The sequence below is a fragment of the Carex rostrata genome, chromosome 19, assembly GCF_964058835.1.
Source record: "Carex rostrata chromosome 19, lpCarRost1.2, whole genome shotgun sequence".
NCBI classification, from domain to species: Eukaryota; Viridiplantae; Streptophyta; class Magnoliopsida; order Poales; family Cyperaceae; genus Carex; species Carex rostrata.
Genome location: NC_135936.1, coordinates 4,073,927 through 4,099,840, shown reverse-complemented (window position 1 = coordinate 4,099,840; position 25,914 = coordinate 4,073,927). Strand labels below are relative to the sequence as shown.

The following is a 25,914-nucleotide window of genomic DNA, read 5'->3' as shown; positions in this document are numbered from 1 at the left end:
ACGTATCAAAATAATTTATTTCCTAACCTCTTGATATACTTGTACAATACAATAAAAAAATAGAAGTTTAAATGTGACTCATCGAGTACATCAAGATGAAAACTTTAATATTTTTTTTTACAATGTTGGTAGAAGCTACCAAATTCAAAAATGAAACAACAATAATAAAAATTACAGTCATTGTCTCTCCTTACAACCTTTCATATCTACCTTAATTTGTCATTGCAAAATTTCAGCCGCAAAATTCTCTCATGAATTCAATCAACTAAATTCATTGAAGGCAACACCTTATTTCTAAAAACCTTCTCATTCCTTTACTTCCACATAAACCACAATAAAAACTTTATTTCATCATTTAAGTAGACAATTTAAATTATGTTCATGTAAAAATTAGCCTTTAGTCTAGTGACAAAGACGCATGATTTATATATGAGAAGTCATATGTTCGAAAACTAAATAAAAGAAATCATTTGTTATAATAATAAGGATATTAAATATTTAAGTGGCTTAATCTTCAATTTTTACTTTAAAAAAAAAAAGTTCATGCTCATGCGAGCACTTCATTCTGTTTTTATTTTGTTCCTTTCTAGTTTTATTTATTTTTTACTCTTTTTATTCACGTGCGTGTTGAAAAAGTTCCCCGCAAGCCTTGCATGAATAACTAGAGGCTCCAGCTCTGTTTCAACTTTCAACTGTCACCTCACCTCTGTTCCACATTTCAAACCAGCGGTGGCCTATAAATAGTGCTCAGATAGTCTTGTAGAATTGAAGTAACTAGTGTACATTTCTAAAGGGGTATTGAACATTAGAGAAGAAAATGGAAAAAGCTAAGGATCAATGCCTCTTATGGGAAGAGGAGCCTCCGGTGAGCCCGACGGGGCAGTATTTCAATAGCTCGGCACTCTCAGTTAGTGTCTTGGCGGTTTTCGAGTCGGAGATACCAATCGATGACTCACCTACAGTTGATACACTTGAGAATATATTCCTACCAGTCAATCCACGCTTCTCTTCCATTATGGTCAATTTCTACCTCATATTTTTATCCCCTTTGTATTGCCATTTCTTATACATTGTTCTTCCTTTGTGGCATTTATCTAGTTTCTAATTGTTAGTTCTAGTTCAAAGCAGCGTTAGACAAATTAGTACATATATTCTTTTCTTTGCTACACGAGCCACGAGTGGTGCATGAATTTTATTTTCTTGAAAAAATAATGATGTTTTGCATAAATCGAATTCTTTCTAAGCAAACTTTAGAAGTGGTCCTCTTGCGTGTTGGTGATAGCTACTTGATTTAACTTTTGTAATTTGGTAGTTGGAGAAACAACCAAGGAGTGATTGTTATTTATTTGAAAGTAGAGCATTATTTCTCTTACCTACCTTGTCATTCTTTTCCTGTACGATGCTCTGAGACGATGTCAATCCAAATTCAAAATAATTGATGCCAATCCATTTTTATCTTTAGCACGGTTCAGCAGATGTTCCTATTATCTCCTATGTATTTATTTCATCTATATAATCACGCTTACCAAAATTTACTAAATTGATATTAATTAGGATCATGAAAAGAAAAGATAAAAATGATCAATTTTTGCTTCGTTTGTGATCTTTAAAAAAATGCTTATTTTGTTTATGTATCAATTTGTATCGCTTGGTTTGACATTGTAGGATTTTGATAGCTTGTTGTCTCTCCCACATCACACCGCAATATTTTTTTTTAAAGAAAATTTGTCTGTACATTAACCATTTTTTTTCTCTAGCAGATTAAAGATGAAAATGGTGTAACAAGATGGAAAAAGGTCAAAGTCAATTTAGAAGACCACATAAACATCCCTTCTTTCCCTCCCAAATTGGAGCTCTATGACGACTATGTGGATGATTACATGTCTAAAATTGCACTCAATCAGCTTTCACAATCAAAGCCATTGTGGGAAATTCACATAATCAAATACCCAACCAAAAATGCACAAGGTATGTGTTCACTGCCTGCTATTCTCTTGTAATTAAGTTTGCCGTTTTTAAAATACTTTTGTGAAGGATAGTTCTAGATTTCTAAGTAAGCTGATCAAGGGCTAATATTTTCTTTACTATTTTCCTCGTTTCATTTTAATTTACATTCTAAAATAATATATTTCAGCAAAACTTCACAAATACAACCATTAACAGAGGGTATCATTACAGAACACTATGAATTAAACTAGCACCATTGTAGGTACATTGGTATTTAAACTCCATCACGCCCTCGGTGATGGGTTCTCTCTCATGGGCGCACTATTCTCCTGTGTTCAACGGGCTGACGATCCTTCAAAGCCCCTAACCTTCCCATCCCATAAGGCAAAAATGTCAAAAAAGAGATCTCTTTGGAGTAATACGATAAGAGGCATATCGATGGGCTTAAACACAGTCAAGGACTTTGGTTGGAGCCTTTGGAAAAGCACTCTTGGGGAGGATGACTTGAGTCCGGTGAGATCGGGTGAAATTGGAGTTGAGTTTAGACCTGTTAGCATCTGCAGCAATGAATTTGGCTTAGATGATATTAAGCGAATTAAGGACAAAATTGGTGGGGTATGTTTGTCTAAAACTTGGAAAGCTTATTATTTCATTTACCTTCTGTAAATTTGGTTCTGTTCAATTCAAAGTTGAAACCGATAAATTACTCCCTTACTCATCATCTTCATAAAAAAAAAAAAAGATGAATTGAGAATAAAAAAAAAGAAGACAAAATTGGTCTTCCCAAAATTTTACTTGCAGGGACTCGTAAATTTCCAATTATGTGAAAAGAAAGGAAGAATATTTCTTAACATTGGTTCCTATTTGTAATTTTTCAGACAATAAATGATGTCATTAGTGGGGTCGTCTTTTATGGACTACATCTCTACATGCTAGGCTGTGGCCATGATACCAATGCCAGCAAGGTGACTGCACTCGTGTTGCTCAACACGCGAAGTGTTAACAGTTACCAGACACTTGAAGAGTTGACTAAGCCGAAGGCCAGAACTCCCTGGGGAAATAACTTTGGATTTCTCCATGCCACCATACCAAAATGTGAAAATGCAAAGGAAGTAGATCCACTCTTCTTTGTAACCTCTGCGAGAAAAATAATCAAATCAAAGAGGAGTTCTCTCTCTGTCTTCCTCACAGGGAGGTTTCTGGAATTTATGAGGAAAATAAGAGGTCCTGAGGTAATAAATTAAACACTTATTCATATCTAAAATGAAGGAGAGATCTAATCTTCATTATATAGAATGATAAATTTGAATAATAGCATTGTTATTATTTTCCTTTTTATTTACAGGTCACTGCTAAGTATATACACGCTACCTTGAAGAACACAAGCATGACTATCTCGAACTTGATGGGACCCATGGAACAGATGATAATTGCTGGTCATCCTGTTAAGAGCTTCCATTTCATGGTTGTTGGGGCTCCTCAGGTAAGAAACAATCAACCAAATCACTTCAACTGAAAATCACATATTAATTTTGACAGTATTATGCTTCAGTTTTGGTTAGAGAGTTGCTCATTATCAAAACTGCAAACAATATTGATTTTGTTTCTTCAATTTTTTTTTTCTGGGCAGCTACATTTTGAATTTTTTCCTAATATGTCTTTTAGACATTTCGCCACCCTTCGGTCAACCTTCATTAATTTTTCTTATTATTTTTTATTGTTCTACCTAATCATAAAGAAAATTAACCAGCATTCACCAAATAGGTACATTTGCAACCTGAAATGGTCCCTGCGGTAAATTACTCTTATATTATTTCAGACAGACATGATAAGTATAGTTGAGAGGACCAATAAGTTGTTGCTAATTGATTACATGTGTTGGTTGCAGAGTCTAACAATTACAGTTGTGAGCTACATGGGGAAATTAAAGGTGGTCATGGGTGCACAGCAAGGCTTCATAAATTCCCAGCACCTAACCTCTTGCATGAAAATATCATTCCAAAGAATCCTGGAAGCCAGCAAGTTGAACAAAACTTAAATTCATAGAGTAATTACATATAGAAATCATTTCTTTTATTTCCTGCCTCCAGGGATAACTTAATGGAAGTATTTGATTTTTCTGCTTTCTTTCATCGCATTCACTACGTTGCTTGTATTAAAACAACTTACTTTAATAATTTCAATCAAAATAAATATGTAATGTGTTCAGTAGTACATTATTGACGTATTTATAATACTGGTCCTTTTTATTTCATTCGGATATGCTGTAACAGTCGAACCGATGCACTACCTTCAATTAAATTTTCACAAGATATTTACACCATTCACTGGCATAGTACATGGTGATACTGATAGTAGTACCTGGTATCGGGTCAGAATGAAGGTATACTCTAAGCTGTAGACTGTTGTTGCAGTCCCCTCTAGATTTTTTTTTTTTTCCTGAGAAATGTGACAGAAGCTGACACACATGTGGTCCCTCTAGATTTAAATAGTGAATTGAACATAGAGACATTGCTTTGGGCAATAACGTACCGCGTACCATAGTTGGGGTCTGGTATAATGTGAAGTGACAGTAGATTTTTGGTGGGATTGCCAGTATAGGTAGCAGGAGGCGCCAGGCGGTGGGGTGTGGGGGAATTCTAACAGATAATTTTTTTTAGATACAGACAGTTCAATCAGAATCTTGACGAATATTAAAAGATCGGGCGGTCCGTATCTATGAGGGGTGGGGTCATGACTCATGAGGGGTATTGAGTGCTTTTAGAGGAGGTGGAAGTAAATCTGATGTGATTCCAAATAATCACAGAACTCGGCAATTTCAATGTCACACATTTATTTATTTGGAAATTCGTACATAAAATTTATATAGGTAAATTTCGCAAGAGTCACTAAACTTTATTAAGTCACTCAATTTTAATTTGTCTCAAATTGATCACTCTATAACTTTTTCGTCTGAAATGCTAACGGAATATGCCCATTCCGTCCAAGATGTTAACGGACTATGCTCATTCCGTCCAAAATTCTAACGGAATAAGCATACTCCGTCAAAAATACTGATATAATGAAAATATTCTGTTAGTATTTTAGATGAAAAAGTTATAGAGTGATGACCAATTTGGAACAAATAGAAAATTGAATGACTTAATTATGACAAATTAACAACAGCAACAGCAGCAGCGAAAACAACAATAATAATATTTTTTTTGACAAATGTTCCAAATCCACAACACTTGAGAAAAAAAATTATAATATACTTACAATTACTTAGATATAGGCAATTATAAAATTTTGTTAAACAATTTGAAATTTAAAAGGTTTAGCTTTATTTATTTTAGAATAGTACAAATGATGCTATTTATGTTAAACCCTAAACCTAATCCTTTTTTTTTTTTTTTTTTACAAAATGTTTGGTTTGCAATATAGCACTAACCTAATGTATTTCAAAATGAAAACAAAAATGTGTTGGAATTACATGCCAATGCATTTAATCATAAGTCCCAGTTGGATCAACGATTTTCAAAGTTACGGTGAATCAATGATTTTCAAAGTGACTTAATAAATAGTAAAAAATTCAGAAAAAATGTAAAATTTGGTCTCCAAGAACATTTTAATATAGAGATCACATCTAACTGTTTGAATTGACTTTTTGGACTTTGAAAATTAAAAAATGACTTAGTTGCACGGGACCTCAGGAACAATCGATTTGATATTAGCCAACCTATATATATATAGAGAGAGAGAGAGAGAGAGACTAATGTGCATTCGAATGTATATGGGCCGAAATACATACGGTCCAAATTTGACTTTTCAAAATCCAAACAATCGATCCGAACAGTTCATCTTGTTCTCCATATTAATATGTGCTTGGAGACCAAATTTTACATTTTTCTGAATTTTTTTACTATTTACTAAGTATTTTACAAAATTGTTGATCCAACGGTGACTTAACAAGAGGAAGGAAGAGAGGAAGAGAGAAATGAGTGCGTATCCTCTGAGATATCTCAACTTTTGCGTGACCGACGTGTCCGGTGCCTATTCGGGGGTGATGTAGAGGGCCATATTATGTGTGCTTTGAGATTCGTGTATAACGCAACTAAACGGTTTGGATTTTCCATAAAGTCACGCAAAGTTTGAGATATCTCAGAGGATACGAATTCGAGAGAAATGGGAGGAGCCACGCAGACAGAGACGGGTGCGCAGAAATTAACAAAACCCACAAGACCGAATGGCTCCTAGGGTCTGGCCATTTTCGGATCTTCTGTGGTGATGGTCACTTTCCCGTATAAAAAAGTTTGAGAATTGTTGAGACCGAACGGACCATTCGGTCTAGAGAAAAGGGGAGACCGAATGCTCCGTTCGGTCTTTGTGGTTTTTCAAAAAAAAAAAAACAATCATGTAGGTTTAGTAAAAATAATTTTCTTAATTATGATTTATCAAAAAATTTCGTGTTCCGGCCTCCCGGGACCCGGTGTACTTGTTAACTTTTGCATTCAATAAGAGGAGGTGGCCACGGTCCCCTAGAGGACCCGGTTGGAAACTAAGTCATGCTCTTTTATTATTCGGAGGTCTCTGACTAAACAACCATGGTCCCCTAGAAGTAGGTGTAAAAACGGAGTGGATAGTGGTAAAATCATCTTCATCTTCATCTTCATATTTTTATTTTTTATTTTTTATTACAGTTCAGATATTAGTCGAATATAAATATGGATATGGATTGAATCGGATATTTTTTAAAATAACAAAAAATATTAATATTCATAATGTTTATCTAAATATAATTTTTTCACAATAAATATAATTGTTTGGATATGGATAATTGAAACGTAAAACCATATCAGTATCCATATTCATATAGATATTCACATCTAATTTTTTGAATACAAATCAAATACGGATTGGATGTTCATACAGTTTTCATCCATACTAGCCAGAGGACATACATATTATTTTTATTAATATTAATATATATATTTAATTAATTAATAAAATATACAAATATTACTAATAAATAATTTAGATGATAACATAGTTAATTTTAAAATTTTAATTAAAAAGTATCCAAGCTCAAAGTTATAACGAATATTATATTTGAATTTCCTTTTTAAGTAAGAAAGATTGCTCTCTGTCTTGTAGGCTTCGCCTACACGTCGGCCTAAATCAGAGAGAACGGCTAGTCAAATTAATATTAGGCCCAAAATCCTTGGGCAAACGGCCCAACTGTAAAGCAAAATCCAAATTGGCCTTTTTACGTCCCGCTGAATTTGTTTCATCTTCAACTTATAAAGTATCTATATCTCAGTATCTAACTTAAAAGTAATTGCAAAAGCGGCTATCACAATTGTAATTTTAATTACAGAAATGTGAAGCAAGTGTTAAAATAAGATTACTAAATTAGCAATCTTTCTATAAGTAATACAATTGGTTTTAGTTCACAATTACATGGATGCTAAATTTAAAATTACAATATTATTAAATACAAAAAAAAAATGTAGGCATAGAGATAGTATATAATTTATAAAAATATAATTAATGTGAATTATAGAATTTCAAAAATAAATTTACTAAAAAAAGGTCTAGACTAAGCGGGAGTTGCAGTGTGAAATGTGAAAACTGAAAACCGGGGCGATGTCATAAGGCAAAAGGCACCATACATTACAAATAGTTGATAGAACAAAGCCCATCGATCCCAACTCAAGAGGTAACTTATATTTCTGTTGTAAGACCTCAAAATCACGAGTATATATGCTTGGTGTACTGTGTACATGCAACCAATCCAGGGGTTTTCAGTGTTGTGTGATCCATACAGATTCTCAAGAACTCGCCAATCTCTTTCTGACTAGCAATCGCCGTTAATTGTTCACTATCGTGCTCAATTGTGCTCGTGCAGAGGTCAAGCAAATCTGGCCCAGTACCAATTAGCTAATCAGGGCAGAATTCAGGGTTTTAGCTACTCTGAATATACATTTCCTTCATTTCGCATGATGTTGTCACGGGATTACGTAGGATGAGAATTGGCGGAGATGAGAATCCACTTTTCAAAAAGTGAGAGACCCATAGGCACAGGTACGCACAGGATTATTTATGAAAATTTATTGAAATGAGTGTTCGGTTGCATCATGGGATTAGTCAGGGGAAATTTTGACTTATTTTAAAAAAATATATTTTTTATTTAAATTTCACCTATATATTTAAAAGAAGAAGAAAAATATATAGAAATAACTAAAAATATTGTAAAAATACACAAAAAATAGTCACGCCTATTTCATCAATAAATTTCACCATTTAAAAGAAGAACAAAATATACAAAAATAATTAGAAATATTGTAAAAATACACACATATTTAATTCACACAAAATAATCACACTTATTTCACCTATTTAAAAGAAGAAAAGAATATACAAAATTAATTAAAAATATTGTAAAAATACACATCTATTTAACACAAAAATAATCACACCTATTTCAACAATCTGTAAAAAAAATATTAATCTTGTCGGATCTGACTTTCACTTAGTCCCACAGGCGCAGGTAATGAAATTTGTTGAAGTCCAGATGACCGATTTATGGCCAAAATATGAACATACGGTATGTACTAGCCAATATGGTCCGTATTCAGCCTAACGCTGTGAACAGTTATGGCACGTTTTTGAACTCCAAATAGTTCAGAACTCATCCAGAACTTGAGGAGCAAGTATAGAGGCGTACCTAGACCTATGGAGAGCCTATATAAGCCTCCCAAACAGAAATAAACTCATCTCTCCACTTGGTGAGATCACACCTTCAGATTTATTGAGATCTACTCTAAGTAAGAGGGTTAATTAGTACTAGAAATTGGAGTGCTTGAGAGTATTAGAAGGATATTTTCTGTCATAGTTGTATCTCTCTCTTTCTTATTGTTATAATCATGTCATTCCAAGACTGAGTTCCTAATTTTTAGGGCCACACAGTAAACTTGTTATTTATGAAGTTTTAATTTAATTTTACTTTGGTATTTGAAATTACTTTTGTTTGCTTGATTGCTTTTGCGTATTATGTTCATCTTTACTTGATTTCGTTTGTTAGACCTAGTCCATCATGGTATTGACAACACCTGGAAGTTAGACACAATTAGGCTAACCGAGTTAGCATAAGGAGAATAAAAATCATAGATTAGTGGTGGAAATCTTAACCGGAGACACAATTAATTGGACCAACAAAAGTATACATGCATGAGAGTCTCAACATTTGCAGATGAATGTCGCATTGTCTTGCCTCACCATGAGAACACCCAGTAAAACAAGAAAGTAGGACAAAGAATCTAGTTAAGTGAAATTTGAAATTTTTGGACTAATCACAAAACTTATTGCACCAATTAAGACAAGCCTTAGCCGGATCTATTGATAGGTATGGTGACTATATTAATGTGATAGCGATAGTCACTAAATTGGATTAGAAAGATTCAAACAACAACAGGAAACCAAACACTGAATGAGACTTTATTGAAATGAATTGAGTAGCATTGCTAAACCAAAATCCTAAGAATTCACTGTATCATCTTATTTCTAATTATTTTGCTTTTACTATTTTTAATAATTTTAAATATCAAAACAATAACTCTTAAATTTCAGATTTTGTGTAGTATTTTGAAAGGTTGAGGTCTGATTGCTCAAGACCTAAACAATAATTCCCCGTGGATCGACACCCAATTATAGTTTGTTTTTTAATGAAAAAAAGAAAAAAAAATTGGATGGAAAAGCTTATTATGTTTTTCCCAACCAACTTTGAAGTATCATTATCCGTTATATTTTTTTATTACGAATAAATATATGAATAGTTTCATATATATACGGATACATATTAGATAGCTTAAATAAAATTTTAAATTCGAATTTATATAAAACCGAATAATATCTGATCTATTTATATACACACCTAGATCAGTGTTGTAAAAAACGTCCGTTTAGGCCAATTAATCGTTGGCGGTAACCAAACCGTCATGAATTTTTCCGACTAATTGGCCGATTATTTCCAATTATTTCCGATTAATTACTTGGCAGTACCATATGTCCGTCCGATGACCGCATACCGTTATTTACAATACTGTCCTGAATAAGGAGCAATTGGTTGCATGTCCATGTAATGTAGTATATTTGCTAGAACACAAGATGCAACACCTACTTAATTTCGCACTTGAGGGATATATACCGAATCGAGTTTACAACATTTCGGACCTATTCGGATGTGATCCACTCCCCATTGGAATCCGAAAGTTTTTAGTTAGCACCTCGTAAAATCCAAATTAAATTATTACCACTTTTCAAGTCGTATTTCAAAACCTACTACCTATGCGGATCCAATCGGCGCACCAAATTGAATTGGTGCGCACACTAGAGACGCGCACCAATTTAGTGTGCCGACTGAATATGTGCACGAATTTCTTTCTTTCGGTTTTGTAATAAATTTAGTACAAATGAATATGAATTGTGAATCTCGATATCTACCAAATAAATGTACTTTATGGTAGTTGGGAATTTCCTCCGTAATCAGAACAAAAGTAGTTTTTTTTTAATAAAGGAGACATTTAGCTTAGGGCCTATTTGGCGTGCATATAGGAATGCAAAATTTTTGAACTGATTTTTACTGTTCACATGGAGAAAAAAAAGATTCAGTCTGAGTGAATTTTTTTTCCCACATGAACAATAATTTCCGAACAGGCCCTTAATGTATAATATATTTATTTGGCACATCATATCTACGCAAACGAGTCCTCGATAATCATATATTTATTTTGCACATCGTATCTGCGCAAAACAGATCTCGGAAATCAGAACAAAAGAGAAATCCACTATGGTGCGTACTTCCAAAAAAACAAATGGATTGTATATGAATTTATTGCAAAATAGAAAAAAAAAATTGGTGCGCACAATCAGTTGGCGCACCGAATTGGTGCACATCTCCAGTCTGCGCACCATTTAATTTTAGTGTGCCAACTGAATATGCATAGGTGGTATGATTTTAAATATGATTGATTGGGTGGTAATCATTTAATTCTGATTGGTGCTAATTAAAAAAAAATTTGGTTGGAAGTTGGTGGAATTTGAGACCAATTGAAATTTAGTTCCGAATCCAAACAGGTGAAATGCTAGGAAATTTTTCGCACAATCCGATCGAAATTTAGTTCCGAAATCTTTTATAGGTACTCTCTCTCTCTCATTCTTCTTCTTTATTTATGGTGTATATATAACCATCTCTCTCCATGTTTGACTACCAACGTGGGACTAATTTACTCCCCAATATATCCGGACGACATTTTTTTTACAACACATTTGTAAAACCAATTAATTTAGTATATGATAAATTTTATAGCACATTATTGATCCTAACTAAATAAATGAAAAAAAAATTAAATAGTCATGGAAAATTTATATCACATTATTGGTCTAATTCAATTGATTTAGATAGAAATACATATTTTTAAAATGAATTAAGATTTCTCACCATTAATTCTATAGTACAACCAAATACTCATTTTAGCACATTTTTATAAACAAATATATCATGTGCATATTCATATTTATAGGTTTCTCACTTTTTCAGAAGTGAATTCTCATTCCGCCAAATCTCTTGACAAACAAGCATACCTTTTGTGCCATTTTATATTTCAGGTTGATTCAGATTAAATTTTTTGACATTTCAAAACCAGTAGTTTAGGCCAGGTGTATATATATCTAAATCAAGTTATATATACACTATCACAAAAATGTCTCACTATTCGCGAGAATAAAAGTGTTTTTTTACTGACGATATTTTTGCGAATACTCTAATAATATTGATACGCTCAAAAAGAGAATTTTTCTATCAATATACTCTCGCTTAATTTTTATCTTCACAGATAATTAATAGTCTATTTTTATAGTACACGACGTGCATGTTGCATTCAACGAAGGCATTTTTTCTTTATAAAAATACAGCACAAATGTCGGATTAAGTCACTAATTACAAAGTAAAACCTTCATGATAACATCCTTTATTTCTCTCTACGCGAAAATTGACGAGAGGACAAATTAAGGGCGTGCTAAAAAGGTGGAAGTTTTACGATAAGGGTGTATTTGATGCATTCGAATAACATTTACTTAAAAATATTAATATTATTCTGAATTCGGATATAATCGTACTATACGGAATAATTTTAATTATTAGCGATTATTTTATTATTCAAATTAAATTATTAAATAAAAAAAATTAATACTATTTCGAATTATACAATATTTTTAATATTCTGATTAACATAAAATTAACATATTTCTGTTATTATTTGATTAATATTTTTATGTTATTTTTATACACTAATTCATATAATACTGATTACTATTTTTTATTTGACGATTCAAAAGCATCTAAAAGTCAAGACGATTAATGCAATACACACTAGAAAAAAAAAAAAAAAACATGACGCATTATGTTTGCGCACCAACGACTAGAGTTATACTTTAGACTAGTCTACTCTCAAGTCTCAACTTCCAACTCCCAAGCAGTCAAGCACTGTTCAAATTTCGGCCGATAAAGAATCAAAAGGTGCGTTCATACAAAAAAAAAAAAAAAAAAAAAGCTTCCTTTATAAATGTAGTAGAATCTCCATGATTGTGATTGGCACGATTAAAATACCCTTTTTAGCCTATCCATCATGCTTCCCGTGACAGAACCCGATTCGTTGGTGTCTGTTACCTACATAAATCAAAACGAGGGTAAATCGAGATATATGTAGAAACATATTATATTCTTTTGAAGTACAACAGTACTATAAAATGATAGAACTCAGTGCAACATATATATGGACGTACAATCGTACATGCCGAACGCATTCCTCAAATTAAACCTAATCAATTTTCTTCTGAAATTGGGTTCTAAATTTTAAAATCTATCATTATATGTGAGGATAAAAGTATTTTTTATTGACAGTATCTTCGCAGATGTTTCTGTCGGTAATACTAATACATCTGAAAATAATAATTTTTGTCAGTGCATCCTCGTAAAAATCAAAGATTTAAATAACGTTTATTGCATCATAACATAACAGTTGAAAAAATGACGTTATTGCCATATTGTGTCGTTAAAGCGTGCTACAGCAACGATAGCGTCATAACTTTTATGATTTAAAAATACTATAGCGGCGCTACAGCACCGCTATAACGCGCTAGCTATTTAGAATCATGATAAATATTCACTTTTTATTCTCGCTGATAGTGAAATGTTTTTATAGTATATATACTATTACCATATATGAGCTGTTGCCTAGAAAAATATTTCATCCAATTTGGAAAATGAAAAAGGTTTCAATACCTATTGTTGGATTCAAGTTTAGGATAAAGTACAGATAAGTATAAAAGAGAAAACTAATACTCAATGAGCAAGGATGAAGCACGAATAAATTTATTTTTTGACATATAAGGATATGAAAATACTTCTACAGTAAGGTGACAATTTATTTTTTGATCACCTTAACTATATATATGAACACCCAGAGTATCCTTGCATTAAGGTGATCAAGTAAAATAGTAACGAAATATATAGTTATATATACCAAAAAGTGACAATTTAGTGAAAGTTCCATGGATATATAAACATGGGATATAAATGGTAAAATAGTGTAATTAATGTTTATTAATCCAAAAATGATAAAAACTCAATTATGAATTGATTAATCGAAAATATGAAATAATTAGGAATATGACATATATCATCGAAAATATATTTCAATTATGAATGATATGAGATATTAACCTGAAAAAAACTTTTCCATACCAGCATAGTTCAATAAGAACGATATTAGGGGTTAGGGATTGAAATAAACAAACGCCATTTTCACTCTTATTTGTGAGTTGTGAATGAATATTTAACTATTAATTAATTTTTGTCTCCAACAATATTAATTCTATTACTTTTTGAATTAAAAATATGGGAGCTAGTCAAGAATTCTATTACTTAATTATATATGAAATCTAAATCAGTTCTGCTAGCTTACCGAGGCATGAAGTGACACAATGAATTTATCTCCGAAAGACGAATAGTGTGCATTGAAGACCTCGGCACCTCCTTCTTCTACTGCACGTATCGATTTGTGCATGATAGCCCGATCATGATCCGATGAAACAATCAGCACCGCATGTTTACCAGAACCCAATTCATGGACCTCTATCTGAGGTGAACTTTTTTCATTGCTTGTACCCTCAGAGGAGCCAATTAGCTGTCTCTTCTTCTCCTTTAATTGCTCAATTCTCTCTTGCACCCTTTTTATGTAGTTTGTTGCTTCGTCAAGTTTGTCTGGCAACGGTTGTCCCTTGAAACAAAAATGTTATAAATGAGATAAATTTATTTTGATATACAGGCTACAGTTATAAAGAATGTAACGGATGTTAGTCAATTTATACTTGTTTAAATTGACAGGGGTGCATTTTTATTTAGCTTTTACACATAATTAAAGCCATATTTTGAACAAGTATGATGAATTACTGAAAAAGAGAGAAATGTTCCCATGCATGTTTCCAGTGGTGTAAAATGTAAAAGCTGTACCGGTACACACTGTCCCTATTTTTACTCGATCATGTGTACTTGTCTGCTATATATATCATAAATGTATACTTAATTTATTATGTAGTTCAAGAGGAAAAGAAATATATAATATTGCTTACAGAAGTGGAGGCAGATGGGGAGCTTGAGATGAGAGAATCAAGCTTGGAATAGAGGTACTTCATTTGGTTTCTTCTATTTTTCTCTACCGTTTTCCGATCAGGCTTAGATTGAGGTGGGGGTAATGGAGGAGGAGGTGGAGGCGGTGAAATATCCATTAAAGAGGTGTCAGAGGTGTTTAAGGTGGGAGTGATTCTTTCTTTCGTGCTTCACGTGGTAGAATTAACACAAGTTCTTCTGTGTCCTCTATTATATATATGAATATGCAGAAAGGCTTGTGAGACTAATTAATATGTGCGTGGACTCGTTGGTCAGAACCAAGAAAAAATATTATTGTGAACGTAAGGACTAATAGTCTGATGATCGACGTTGCCTTTTATGAAAATTTTCTTTTGTCCCTCTCAATATTTAATTTGTAATTTGGATTAAATTTAGTATTAAAATCAAAATATATTTTTTTAATTATAATTAGTAATTAGAATTATAAGTTAAAGCATCAGAAATTATAAGTCAGAGTACTGAAAAGTATAAGTCAAAATATTTTTTTTTTTTATCGATTACTCAATTAGTTAATGAGTTTAAATCCAATTAGCTATTTAAACTCGATTCAATATTTTTTTGCTCCCCTGACAAAAATTCTAGATCAGCTCCTACTCGAGCTGATAGTAATTTATCAAAATGGTAAGTCTAATGAAGTACTAACAGGGACAAATCCCCCATTCATGAATATTGGAGGTCAATTAATCTTCATTATTTTAAGAAAATAAATGTATTTATATAAGATTTTCTATATATTTAGAGTAAAAGTTATAAATACTTTAAAATTGACCTCTATTCGAAATATGAAAATTTTATATACTTGACTTCTATTTATATTTGATCTCCATAGTTCAAAAATCTAGCTCCGCCCCTATACTAATAGTTAATATAAAAAAAATTATGACCATTTTAAAAAAGAAAAAAAATAATAATAAACACTTTCTGTACGAAGTATAAAAAATTGTGAATTTAGATATAAATTAATAACGTGTACAGTTATAAATATTTTTGAGATATAGTTAAGAAGTACAGAATATGTGAGGTAAGAATATTTTTTCTTAATTATGAATTTATGATGGGAATGGAAAGAATGGTGTCTTTTTCTCTTTTGACTGAGGACGAAGGAAGGGAGAATTTGCAACTGTTGACGAATGACGACGGTTACAGCTTTTGATTTATTTATTTTTCCCTATATGTCGATATGTTTTTAAATACAAATGGAAAGGATCACAGAATCATTTGTAGCAGTTAAATACTTTTCTGTGATAATGAGGGGATGAGAAAATTAATTTATTAGTTTTGCTTTTTTTCAGAGCCTGGAACTGGTCTACAAATTAAGTTCTAGACCTTGTGACACTTGAGCAAATATTTCGGCATTCAATATTGATTATCAGTTGTACATCCTAACAAATAAACAAGTAAAGTGTGAAGGCAGTTTTAGAGATATAGTGAATGTTTCAAAATCCACAAAGACAAAAAAAATAAAATAATAGACAATCGATGGTGTTTTTGACCGTAGATTTGTGCTCAAAGTTACTTCGAAAAGATATAAATATATATTTTAAGGAAAAAAACATCGTGCAAAATTAAGCTTCGGTACCAAAACTCTTTTTTACTGAACGTGTTCCTTGTGATTTTATATTATATGTATTAATGCAACGTTTCACTTGGATCACACGAAAAGATAATCTTGTGGGGTCAGTCAGAGAATAAGAGTTAGGTTACATTTGATTAATTCTGGGTTGGTCAGGTTATTATGAATGTACTGATTGTGATTGCTCTCGGTTTTGCCGTTGCGTCTTTACAGTTGTGTAAACAAACATTCTTGAACTTTGTTTTTGACCATCTTAAAAAAAAAAAGAATCAATTTTTTAGAAGATTTTGATTTTCATGCTTTGGCATTATCTGAGAAATTTCATTTTCATCATATCTGCAGTTTCAAAATATCAAGTATCCGAAGTTTCAAACAACAAACCGCTTAACAGCTTAACGAGTCTGCGGTTTTAACAACGTACGGAACAACTTTATTTTTTCTTTTTTAGTCTCTCGGTTGCATAGGAGGCAAACATGTGCCAATAATCGATCGAGTCAAAATAAACGTGCCAAAAATTTCATCAGCATAGGTGCAAATGACAGCGACGTGTGTCACAGGTTCTGATCAATTACGTTACGGAACGTCATGTGTATTGATTACGAGACGTGACTCGCGTGTCGCATAACGTGACCATTCACGTGACGTAACTGCATTCGAGCGGAAATTACACGTCACGTGAATCAGTCATGTCAACGTTACGTCACGTGCTCTCGTCATGGTATGAAATATAAAGTATCCAACTTTTTTGGTACGCATAGAATATCAAGGTTCTTTTTTTTAGTGTAGGTTCAGTGAGATACTGATACTCATGTAGTACTAATTTTTATTTTCTCTAATTTAGTCTAATAAATATTTATAATTTTAATTTTTAAAGTAATATCAGATGTCAAATGGTCTTTCCTCAGAAAAAAAAAATTGCAACATTATTTACTTATTTTACAATTTTTAGAAGTTTTTAAATCTTTTTATGTCTTTTCAACAATTTAAATTAAAATATAAAAAATGTTTGACGTGATCATTCGCGTGACATGACTATACTTCACCATTTTAGTCACGTCATATCACGTGAAAAATAACGGCCATTTTTTTTAATACCCCAAAAAAAAAGGAAATTATTAAAAATAACCTCTGTTCTGGATTTTTTTCATATATGCCCTGACCGCCTGGAAACGGGGCGGGCCAAAGTTTGCTACCAAACCGCCCATATTTTGGGCGGTCCACTTTTTTTTTTTTTTTTTTTTTTTTTTTTTTTTTTTAAACAGAAATTTTTTTATTTTTTATTTTTTGTATTGAAATATTAGAAATGTTGAATATATTTTTTTAAAAATAGATGAAATACAATATAATTTGATTTATTAGAAAGACTGCAACAAATAACCCGGATCAATATTTTTCAGGCCGAATTTTTCGCGGCTGTAAGAAAAATTAATATATTTCTTTATGTGTTATTGGACAAAAATAAAAATGCTCAGATTCCGAGTTATTGATCCCGGTTCAAAAGTCACTTCTATGTAATATAAAAAATATTATAATCCTTCTAGTACATTTAATTTATAAAAAGTTGTATCTATTTTGAGAATTCTTTTTGAATAACAATTATTAAATAACTTAAAGTTTTTATTTTTTTTCAAAAACAGATACAACTTTTTATAAATTAAATGTCCTAGAAGGATTATAATATTTTCTAGATTACATAGAAGTGACTTTTGAACCGGGATCAATAACTCGGAATCTGAGCATTTTTATTTTTGTCCAATAACACATAAAGAAATATATTAATTTTTCTTACAGCCGCGAAAAATCCGGCCTGAAAAATATTGATCCGGGTTATTTGTTGCAGTCTTTCTAATAAATCAAATTATATTGTATTTCATCTATTTTTAAAAAAATATATTCAACATTTCTAATATTTCAATACAAAAAATAAAAAAAAAATAAAAATTTCTGTTTAAAAAAAAAAAAAAAAAGTGGACCGCCCAAAATATGGGCGGTTTGGTAGCAAACTTTGGCCCGCCCCGTTTCCAGGCGGTCAGGGCATATATGAAAAAAATCCAGAACAGAGGTTATTTTTAATAATTTCCTTTTTTTTTGGGGTATTAAAAAAAATGGCCGGAAAAATAAAGTTGATCGCGTCACGTCACTACGTATCACGTATTTTCTTCTCTAGTTATACAAAAGTGGTTATTTGCTACTCTAAAACCTTCAAATTTGAAAAATGTCATTCCAAAATTTGAAATTATAATAATGTCACTCTAAACTTTAATAATTTTGCCACTCTAAATAATTAATGACTAAAATATTTTCTCTTTTTCTCCTCTTCTTCTTCTCTTGCCTTCTCTTCTTCTTTATATTTTTCTTCTATAACTATAGCCATGTCGAAAATTAGTTATTTGCCACTAAGAAAATTTATCATTTGCCCTACAAGAAAATTTATCATTCGTGACAGTGAAATACGGTGGGTAAAACAAATTTGCTGGCCAGGAATGATGTATTCCCCTACTGAATTGGTCACGAAAAGCATGGTAAGGAATAAAAGGAATGGCGATCGACCAGTGCATTGCATCCTTGATGCGATCCCATCAGCAAGATTATTTAAACCTAAAATTTAATAATAATTGCCCACCTTATATGCTGGTCATTCCAGGACCAATTCAGTAGCCGGCATTTTTAAAAATACTCAATTAACTAAATCTTTTAATAATAATAAGTCAAATTAATAAAAATGTCCAAACCGTGGAAATTTTCCACGGTTTGGATTTTTTTTTTTTTTTGCAAAACAGAAATTTTTTGATTTTTTGTATTAAAATATTAGAAATGTTAAATATATTTCTTTAAAAATAGATAAAATACAATATAATTTGATTTATTAGAAAGACTGTAACAAATAACCCAATCAACATTTTTTAGGCCGGATTTTTTGCAGCTGTAAGAAAAATAAATATATTTCTTTATGTGTTATTGGAAAATAATAAAAATGCTTGGATTCTGAGTTATTGATCCCGGTTCAAATGTCACTTCTAGGTAATATAGAAAATATAGTGATCCTTCTAGTACATTTAATTTCTAAAAAGGTGTATCTATTTTGAGAATTTTTTTTAATAACAATCATTAAATAACTTAAAGTTTTTGTTTTTTTTCAAAAATAGATACAACTTTTTAGAAATTAAATGTACTAGAAGGATCACAATATTTTCTGTATTACCTAGAAGTGACTTTTGAACCGGGATCAATAACTCAGAATCCAAGCATTTTTATTTTTTTTCCAATAACACATAAAAAAAATATATTAATTTTTCTTACAGCCGCAAAAAATTCGGTCTGAAAAATGTTGATCGGGTTATTTATTGCAGTCTTTCTAATAAATTAAATTATATTGTATTCCATCTATTTTCAAAGAAATATATTCAAAATTTCTAATATTTCAATACAAAAAAAATCTGTTATGTAAAAAAAAAAAATGAAACCAAAACCTGAATTCATCCGTTACATTGAAACCGGTTTTTTTTTTTTGCAAAACAGAAATTTTTTAAATTTTTTTGTTTTTTTATTGAAATATTAGAAATCTTGAATATTTTTTTTTGAAAATAGATGGAATAAATATAATTTGATTTATTAGAAAGACTGCAACAAATAATCCAATCAACATTTTTCAGGCCGGATTTTTCGCGGCTGTAAGAAAAATTAATATATTTTTTATGTGTTATTGGAAAAAAATAAAAATGTTTCGATTCTGAGTTATTGATCCCTGTTCAAAAGTCACTTCTAGGTAATACAAAAAATATTGTGATCCTTCTATTCCATTTAATTTCTAAAAAGTTGTATCTATTTTTGAAAAAAAAATAAAAACTTTAAGTTATTTAATGATTGTTATTCAAAAAGAATTCTCAAAATAGATACAACTTTTTAGAAATTAAATGTACTAGAAGGATCACAATATTTTATATATTACCTAGAAGTGACTTTTGAACCGGGATTAATAACTCAGAACTCCAGCATTTTTATTTTTTCCAATAACACATAAAGAAATATATTAATTTTTCTTATATCCGCGAAAAATCCGGCTTGAAAAATGTTGATCGGGTTATTTGTTATAGTCTTTCTAATAAATCAAATTATATTATATTCCATCTATTTTCAAAGAAATATATTTAACATTTCTAATATTTTAATACAAAAAAACAAAAACAAATTCTGTTTTGTAAAAAAAAAAAAAAAACCCAAACCGTGGAAATTTTTCACGGTTTGGGTATTTTTATTAATTTGGTTCAAATCTGGTTATTACTATTAAAAGATTTAGTTAATTGGGTATTTTTAAAAATGTCGGATTCAGTAGGGAATACATCATTCCTGGCCAGCAAATTTGTTTTACCAATTTTCGACATGGCCATAGTCATGGGAGGAAAATATAAAGAAGAAGGGAAGGTAGGAGAAGAAGAAGAGGAGGAGAAGAAGAAATAATATTTTAGTCATTAATTATTTGGAGTGACAAAATTAAAAATTAATGAAGTTTAGAGTGACATTATTATAATTTTAAATTTCGGAATGACATTTTTCAAATTTAGACGTTTTGAAGTGGCAAATAACCAATTTTCTCTATAATATTTATTAAAACTTGGATACAGTTGCTGTCTTGACCAATCAACCAACCTAAGCAACATATTATTAGCTTTTATTCTTGCCTTTTGGAGCTTAATGCACCGTGATTTCCCAAATCCCAAATTAAAAAAAATATATATATATGATAATTGTCATGCACCTCTATTCTTTCATTTATCTCTGCACTTGACTTCTATAACTGTTTTGGAACCATAAAAGATCTGGCACTGATTTTTTTTAAAAATATTAATCTCCATGCACGAAAGTATTTATACCTAAGGACATGAAATTTTATGTCTATAAGTTAAATAAATTTTACATAAATAATTGTCTCTCCTATCAAATATCAAACTATATGGGGGGATCATACATGTTTCTAGAGGTGAGTTTTTTTTTCTTCATTCAACCTTGTCCACATTTATGATAATTTATGAGGAATTTTGCGAATCTAAAATCACGAACGTCTTCTGTGCAATTTTATATTTCAAATAAGATCAATGATGACATACTTTTGGACTCGTCATCACACAAGTATTTATACCTCATCGTGCAAATATTTATACCTATACTTGCAAATAATTTTTACATATGACACAGCTGACATATGAATGTATTAGTATCAATTATTACAAGTATTTATACCTATGCACTGGAGTATTTATACCTATGTAAAAAAATACTTGAATAATCACCTTGTATATTCATCGTGATGACTCTTTTTTTTGTATGGATAAATGATTAGTGGGGACCATAGTACAACATCTAAAAATTATCAACATGGACCTTTTAATTTTAGAAGTATTTAAATAATTAGTAGAGATCATAGTACAATCCTTCTAAATTATAGCTATGGGGATAGAGGGGGGTAGGTGTGTGGGGATGAATATAATTATTCAAAAAAAAAAAATAAGGTCTGTAGTTTAAACCACGGAACAGTTATGACTTATGAATCTGCCGTTTAAAACTGCAGATATGGTGAAAATAAAATTCTCAAAAATATTATGATTATTTGATTTTTTTTTTTTTTAAGATGGTAAAACTAAATATTTCGGCAAACATTCACTATTTTTCATGAATGAAAGACAATTTGTTAATCGTTTGTGAATATAAATTGGACGAATCAGACTCATATTTAAAATATTTTTATATGAAGGCATGATGTAGTAGATTTTTGGTCCTTAAATTTTAAATTAGGTGGTCTGGATCAAGAAACAAAATCTCATTTCTTGTCATAAATAATTATATAATAGTTATCAATGCATGTCTGCGTAGCTGTGATTGCCATTTCTTAGTTGATGAGATGCTCCTATTTTTTTTGCCATATATTCAATCTCTGTAATTAATTTATTTTTTTATCTTGTTTTGAACTAGTTCTAATAATGCATAAATTGGCCAGTTCAAGATTGTGATTTATTGTTGCAGTAATAAAATAGCATAAGCCGAAAATTAGCACTTCCCAGATATTTCAAAGTTCAAATGTAGTAGACTTGCAAGTCTATCATCAGTAAATTTTAAATTTTAAATTTAGTATATTAGAAAATTTGAAATAACACCACCTAGCTACTTTTATTTGTGAAAGTGAGTAATTATTTCAGCTATAAGGAAAACTTTAAATACTACTTCCAATCACAATTTCTAAGAAAGTATGATAAACAAAATTCATATTACTTCAAGGAAGAAATTATATACATAGATTTTGCATATGAAACTCGGGACTTCAATACTCCTAAAAATGGGGAACTTATTATCGAGCTTATTATAATAAAAAATTTCACTGCACCTTCTGCCAATTTTTAAAGTAAGTGCAATCACTGATCCTATTTGGAATTCAAAGTTTTTTTTTTTTTAATTTGCTGTCCGTGAGCATTTCATTACCAGCAAACACAGTATTACATGCATTGAGTCAGAACCTGCGACACAGTATTTGTAATTCAAAATGAGTGAGTCTATGTTACTATGCATAGCACGCATTGATCCGTAATACGGATCAATATTTTCGTTTTCAAAATTCTAATGATTAATATGAATTGTTCATCATGATTTCCATATGAATATATACTTACTGATCAAATTTTATATATTTTTTTAATTTGTTTACTATTTGATTTTCTATCTATCTTAAAAAATAGTAAAAAAATTCTAAAAAGTATAAAATTTGATTTGTAAGTATATATTTATATAAAAATCATGTTAAATAGTTTGAATCAAAGAATTTTAAAAGTAAAAATATATTAATCTGCGTTACGAACTAATCATAGTGCATAGTAGCATAGATTCATTCAAAATTGAGCAAAGTATCAGATGCATTCCCCGACATTCACGTGGGCTGATGAACTGTTTCACCAGCCATTGAATTTCAAAAGTACGGTCCACGGTGAAGTAATATTTTGTTGGGCTTGTATGTACGTACAAAACCTCGTAAAAGCTGTGAGCCCAATTTCTAGATAATTTGGAATGTTCTCAGTTTTTCAAATCCAATATTAACGTTGGAGATACATTCCCATTTCCCATGGTCTATTTATTTTGATATTCAATTGACAGTAGCTGTCAAATTAGAGTTACAGTTACAAATATAAAATCAAAAACCATCCTGACTAACTTGTTTGCAAATAAACCCCTTTCTTTCAACAATATTTCAACCACATTGTTCCTTCTTGGATTATTCTTTCTCCAAGGACCCAATCCGGTACCAGCTTGCCTCTGAATATTCTATACATTCCCATAGTCATGTAGTAGAAGTAGGGTGTAACCGGATTGGTCTCAAGGTCATCTCTTAAGTTCACCAATTTCTAGATGAGTTGGAATGTTCTCAGTTTTTCAAACTCAAAATTAACGTTTCTAAGATAAAGTAATATCTGAAGTTTATGGAGTTTTTTTTTTATAAACTTAATTCTAAAATTTATTAGATTGGCAAAATTAACGTTTCTAAGGTAAAGTAATATGTTAAGTTTATGAAGTTTTTTTTATAAATTTAATTCTAAAATTTATTGGATTGGTTTTAAATGATGAATCTGAATTGTTAAAATCTATCTACATTATGAGCGTAGTCATAAGATTCGCGAATATTTTTTTTCTTTTTTGTGATGGAGAACCGAACGCCGAATTATTCGGTTAATCAAACTTTGACCGAATTATTCACGAATAATTCGAGAATTTTACCAAACATTATTTTTACTCTTTTGTGTGACTGAGATATCTGATCTGAATAATTCCAAATCATTATAGAATTATACTCAAATTATTCCCGAATCATGAACTTTTGACTCCACTAAACCGAACCCGAATTATTCATCTATCACTATGCTTACAAATGACGCATTTGCATGTAAAAATTTTAAACTTTCAAATTAATTTAGTAACAAGTCAAGATGTTAAAATAAGAAAGTTCATAAATTAATTTTAATGCATCCATTATTTAAATATTTTTTACCACTTGACTTTATACAAAATTAATTTAAAAATTTTAATTTTTTTTCACATATAGACACATAACTCGTAAGATAGATGAATTTCAGCTATTCGGATTCGTCATTTGAAGCCATCCAATAGTTTTTAGAGTTGGAGTTCACAAATAAATTTGGCGAATTTACAAACACTCTACGGTCATGTTTGGTTGTGGACTAAACATGGGAATAAGAGCTTTAGGCCTCACTTATTCCACCAAACGTGGTTTAATTGCGCCGGACTAAGACGGATTAAGTCAATCTTTAGACCAGACTAAATTGGCCTAAACTAACCCACCTCTCTATGTGGTTTAATTTTAATTGAGTACGTATGAGGCCTAACTTTTCATTATTTTTATTATTTTTAATTACTTTTTAAGAAATATAAAATAAGCAATTATTATTTTTTTATTTACTTATAAGAAAACATATAACTTTATCAATTATAGAGTCAATATTTTTTTTAAATGGCATAACTTTCTAAATCAACAAAATATGTAATCTAGAAAATAATTAAATAAAATATTTTTTAAATTGTACTACAAAATAATAAATTTTTTGTTCAGCAACCTAACACATTTTTGACAAATAAATTGGTACACATAACTTTAATTAAATAAGATTCATTAAATACAATGTGCTTCTCTAAGATATAAAATTAATTTATTCATAACTCATTTTCTTGTACAATTTCTTTCAATCAAAATGAAAAAGAAAAATACGAATAATAGTTTTATTATTGATATTACAAATTTTGTAAGACAAAATAATTTGTAATATCAAATCATGCCTTGAGCTATCAAATTCTTATCAAACAAGGAATAATTTAAGTTAACGTATAACTTTAAATATCAACCAAACATGAATAATTTAGATCAGCCTAAGTTGAAATAACCAAGTTAGACCTTATTAAGTTTAGTCCACAATCAAACATTACCGTACTAGAGTACTCCATAATTATGTATTTTCAGCAGATAGGAATTTAGTTGCAGGTTTGCGACATGTTCTAGTTGCAGGTTTGTGATAAAAGGATTTCGGTATTTACTATTTATTTACTATGTAATAATGCATTGTGTTGGATACAGATAGAGACCCTACGGATGTCTAAAACCCAAATGTAATGTAACAACCTCCAAAATAGAAAAATAGAAAGAAAAAAAACCACAAAATAAAATCAAGTCCGCAAGACGTTTCTTTCTCTTTCCAACATTAATTTGTACATACTATTACAAACAACCATAATTAATGACATAAAAGAGTAATATAAAACAAAGAGTGAGTCTATGGTACTATGCATACTACGATTTGTTACTGTGCTACGGATTTATATTCGAGTTTTCAAATCCTAACGGTCGATCCGAACCGTTCATCTTGTTCTCCATATTAATATGTGTTTGGAGACCAAATTTTACATTTTTTGAAATTTGTTTACTATTTTTTTAGATTTATTGAAAATCACTGTTTTTGGATGGTCCAGAATTTTCAGATCAAGTGATTTTCTAAATATCTAAAAAAATAGTAAAAAAATTTTAAAAAATGTAAAATTTTTTCTACAAACACATATTAATATGGAGAACAAGATGAACGGTTTGGATCGACCGTTAAGATTTGAAAACTCAAATATAGAG

At 30.6% G+C, this 25,914-nt stretch overlaps 2 protein-coding genes across 2 annotated transcripts; one reads left to right on the top strand and one right to left on the bottom strand.

Annotated features, from left to right (window-relative positions):
• The first annotated feature begins 590 nt into the window (after positions 1–590).
• On the top strand, positions 591–4,178 carry LOC144571981 (wax ester synthase/diacylglycerol acyltransferase 4-like). Its single transcript, XM_078321373.1, has 6 exons — positions 591–1,018; positions 1,761–1,968; positions 2,210–2,562; positions 2,826–3,179; positions 3,293–3,430; positions 3,836–4,178. Exons 1-6 carry the CDS (start codon positions 818–820, stop codon positions 3,983–3,985), a joined length of 1,404 nt encoding a protein of 467 aa, XP_078177499.1. The 5' UTR covers positions 591–817; the 3' UTR covers positions 3,986–4,178.
• Positions 4,179–13,940: 9,762 nt separating this feature from the next.
• Positions 13,941–14,843, bottom strand: LOC144571935 (transcription factor bHLH162-like). Its single transcript, XM_078321327.1, has 2 exons — positions 14,617–14,843; positions 13,941–14,264 (listed from the first exon to the last, which is right to left on the bottom strand). The coding sequence occupies exons 1-2, from the start codon at positions 14,770–14,772 to the stop codon at positions 13,941–13,943; spliced, it is 480 nt and encodes a 159-aa protein (XP_078177453.1). The 5' UTR covers positions 14,773–14,843.
• Positions 14,844–25,914: the final 11,071 nt, after the last annotated feature.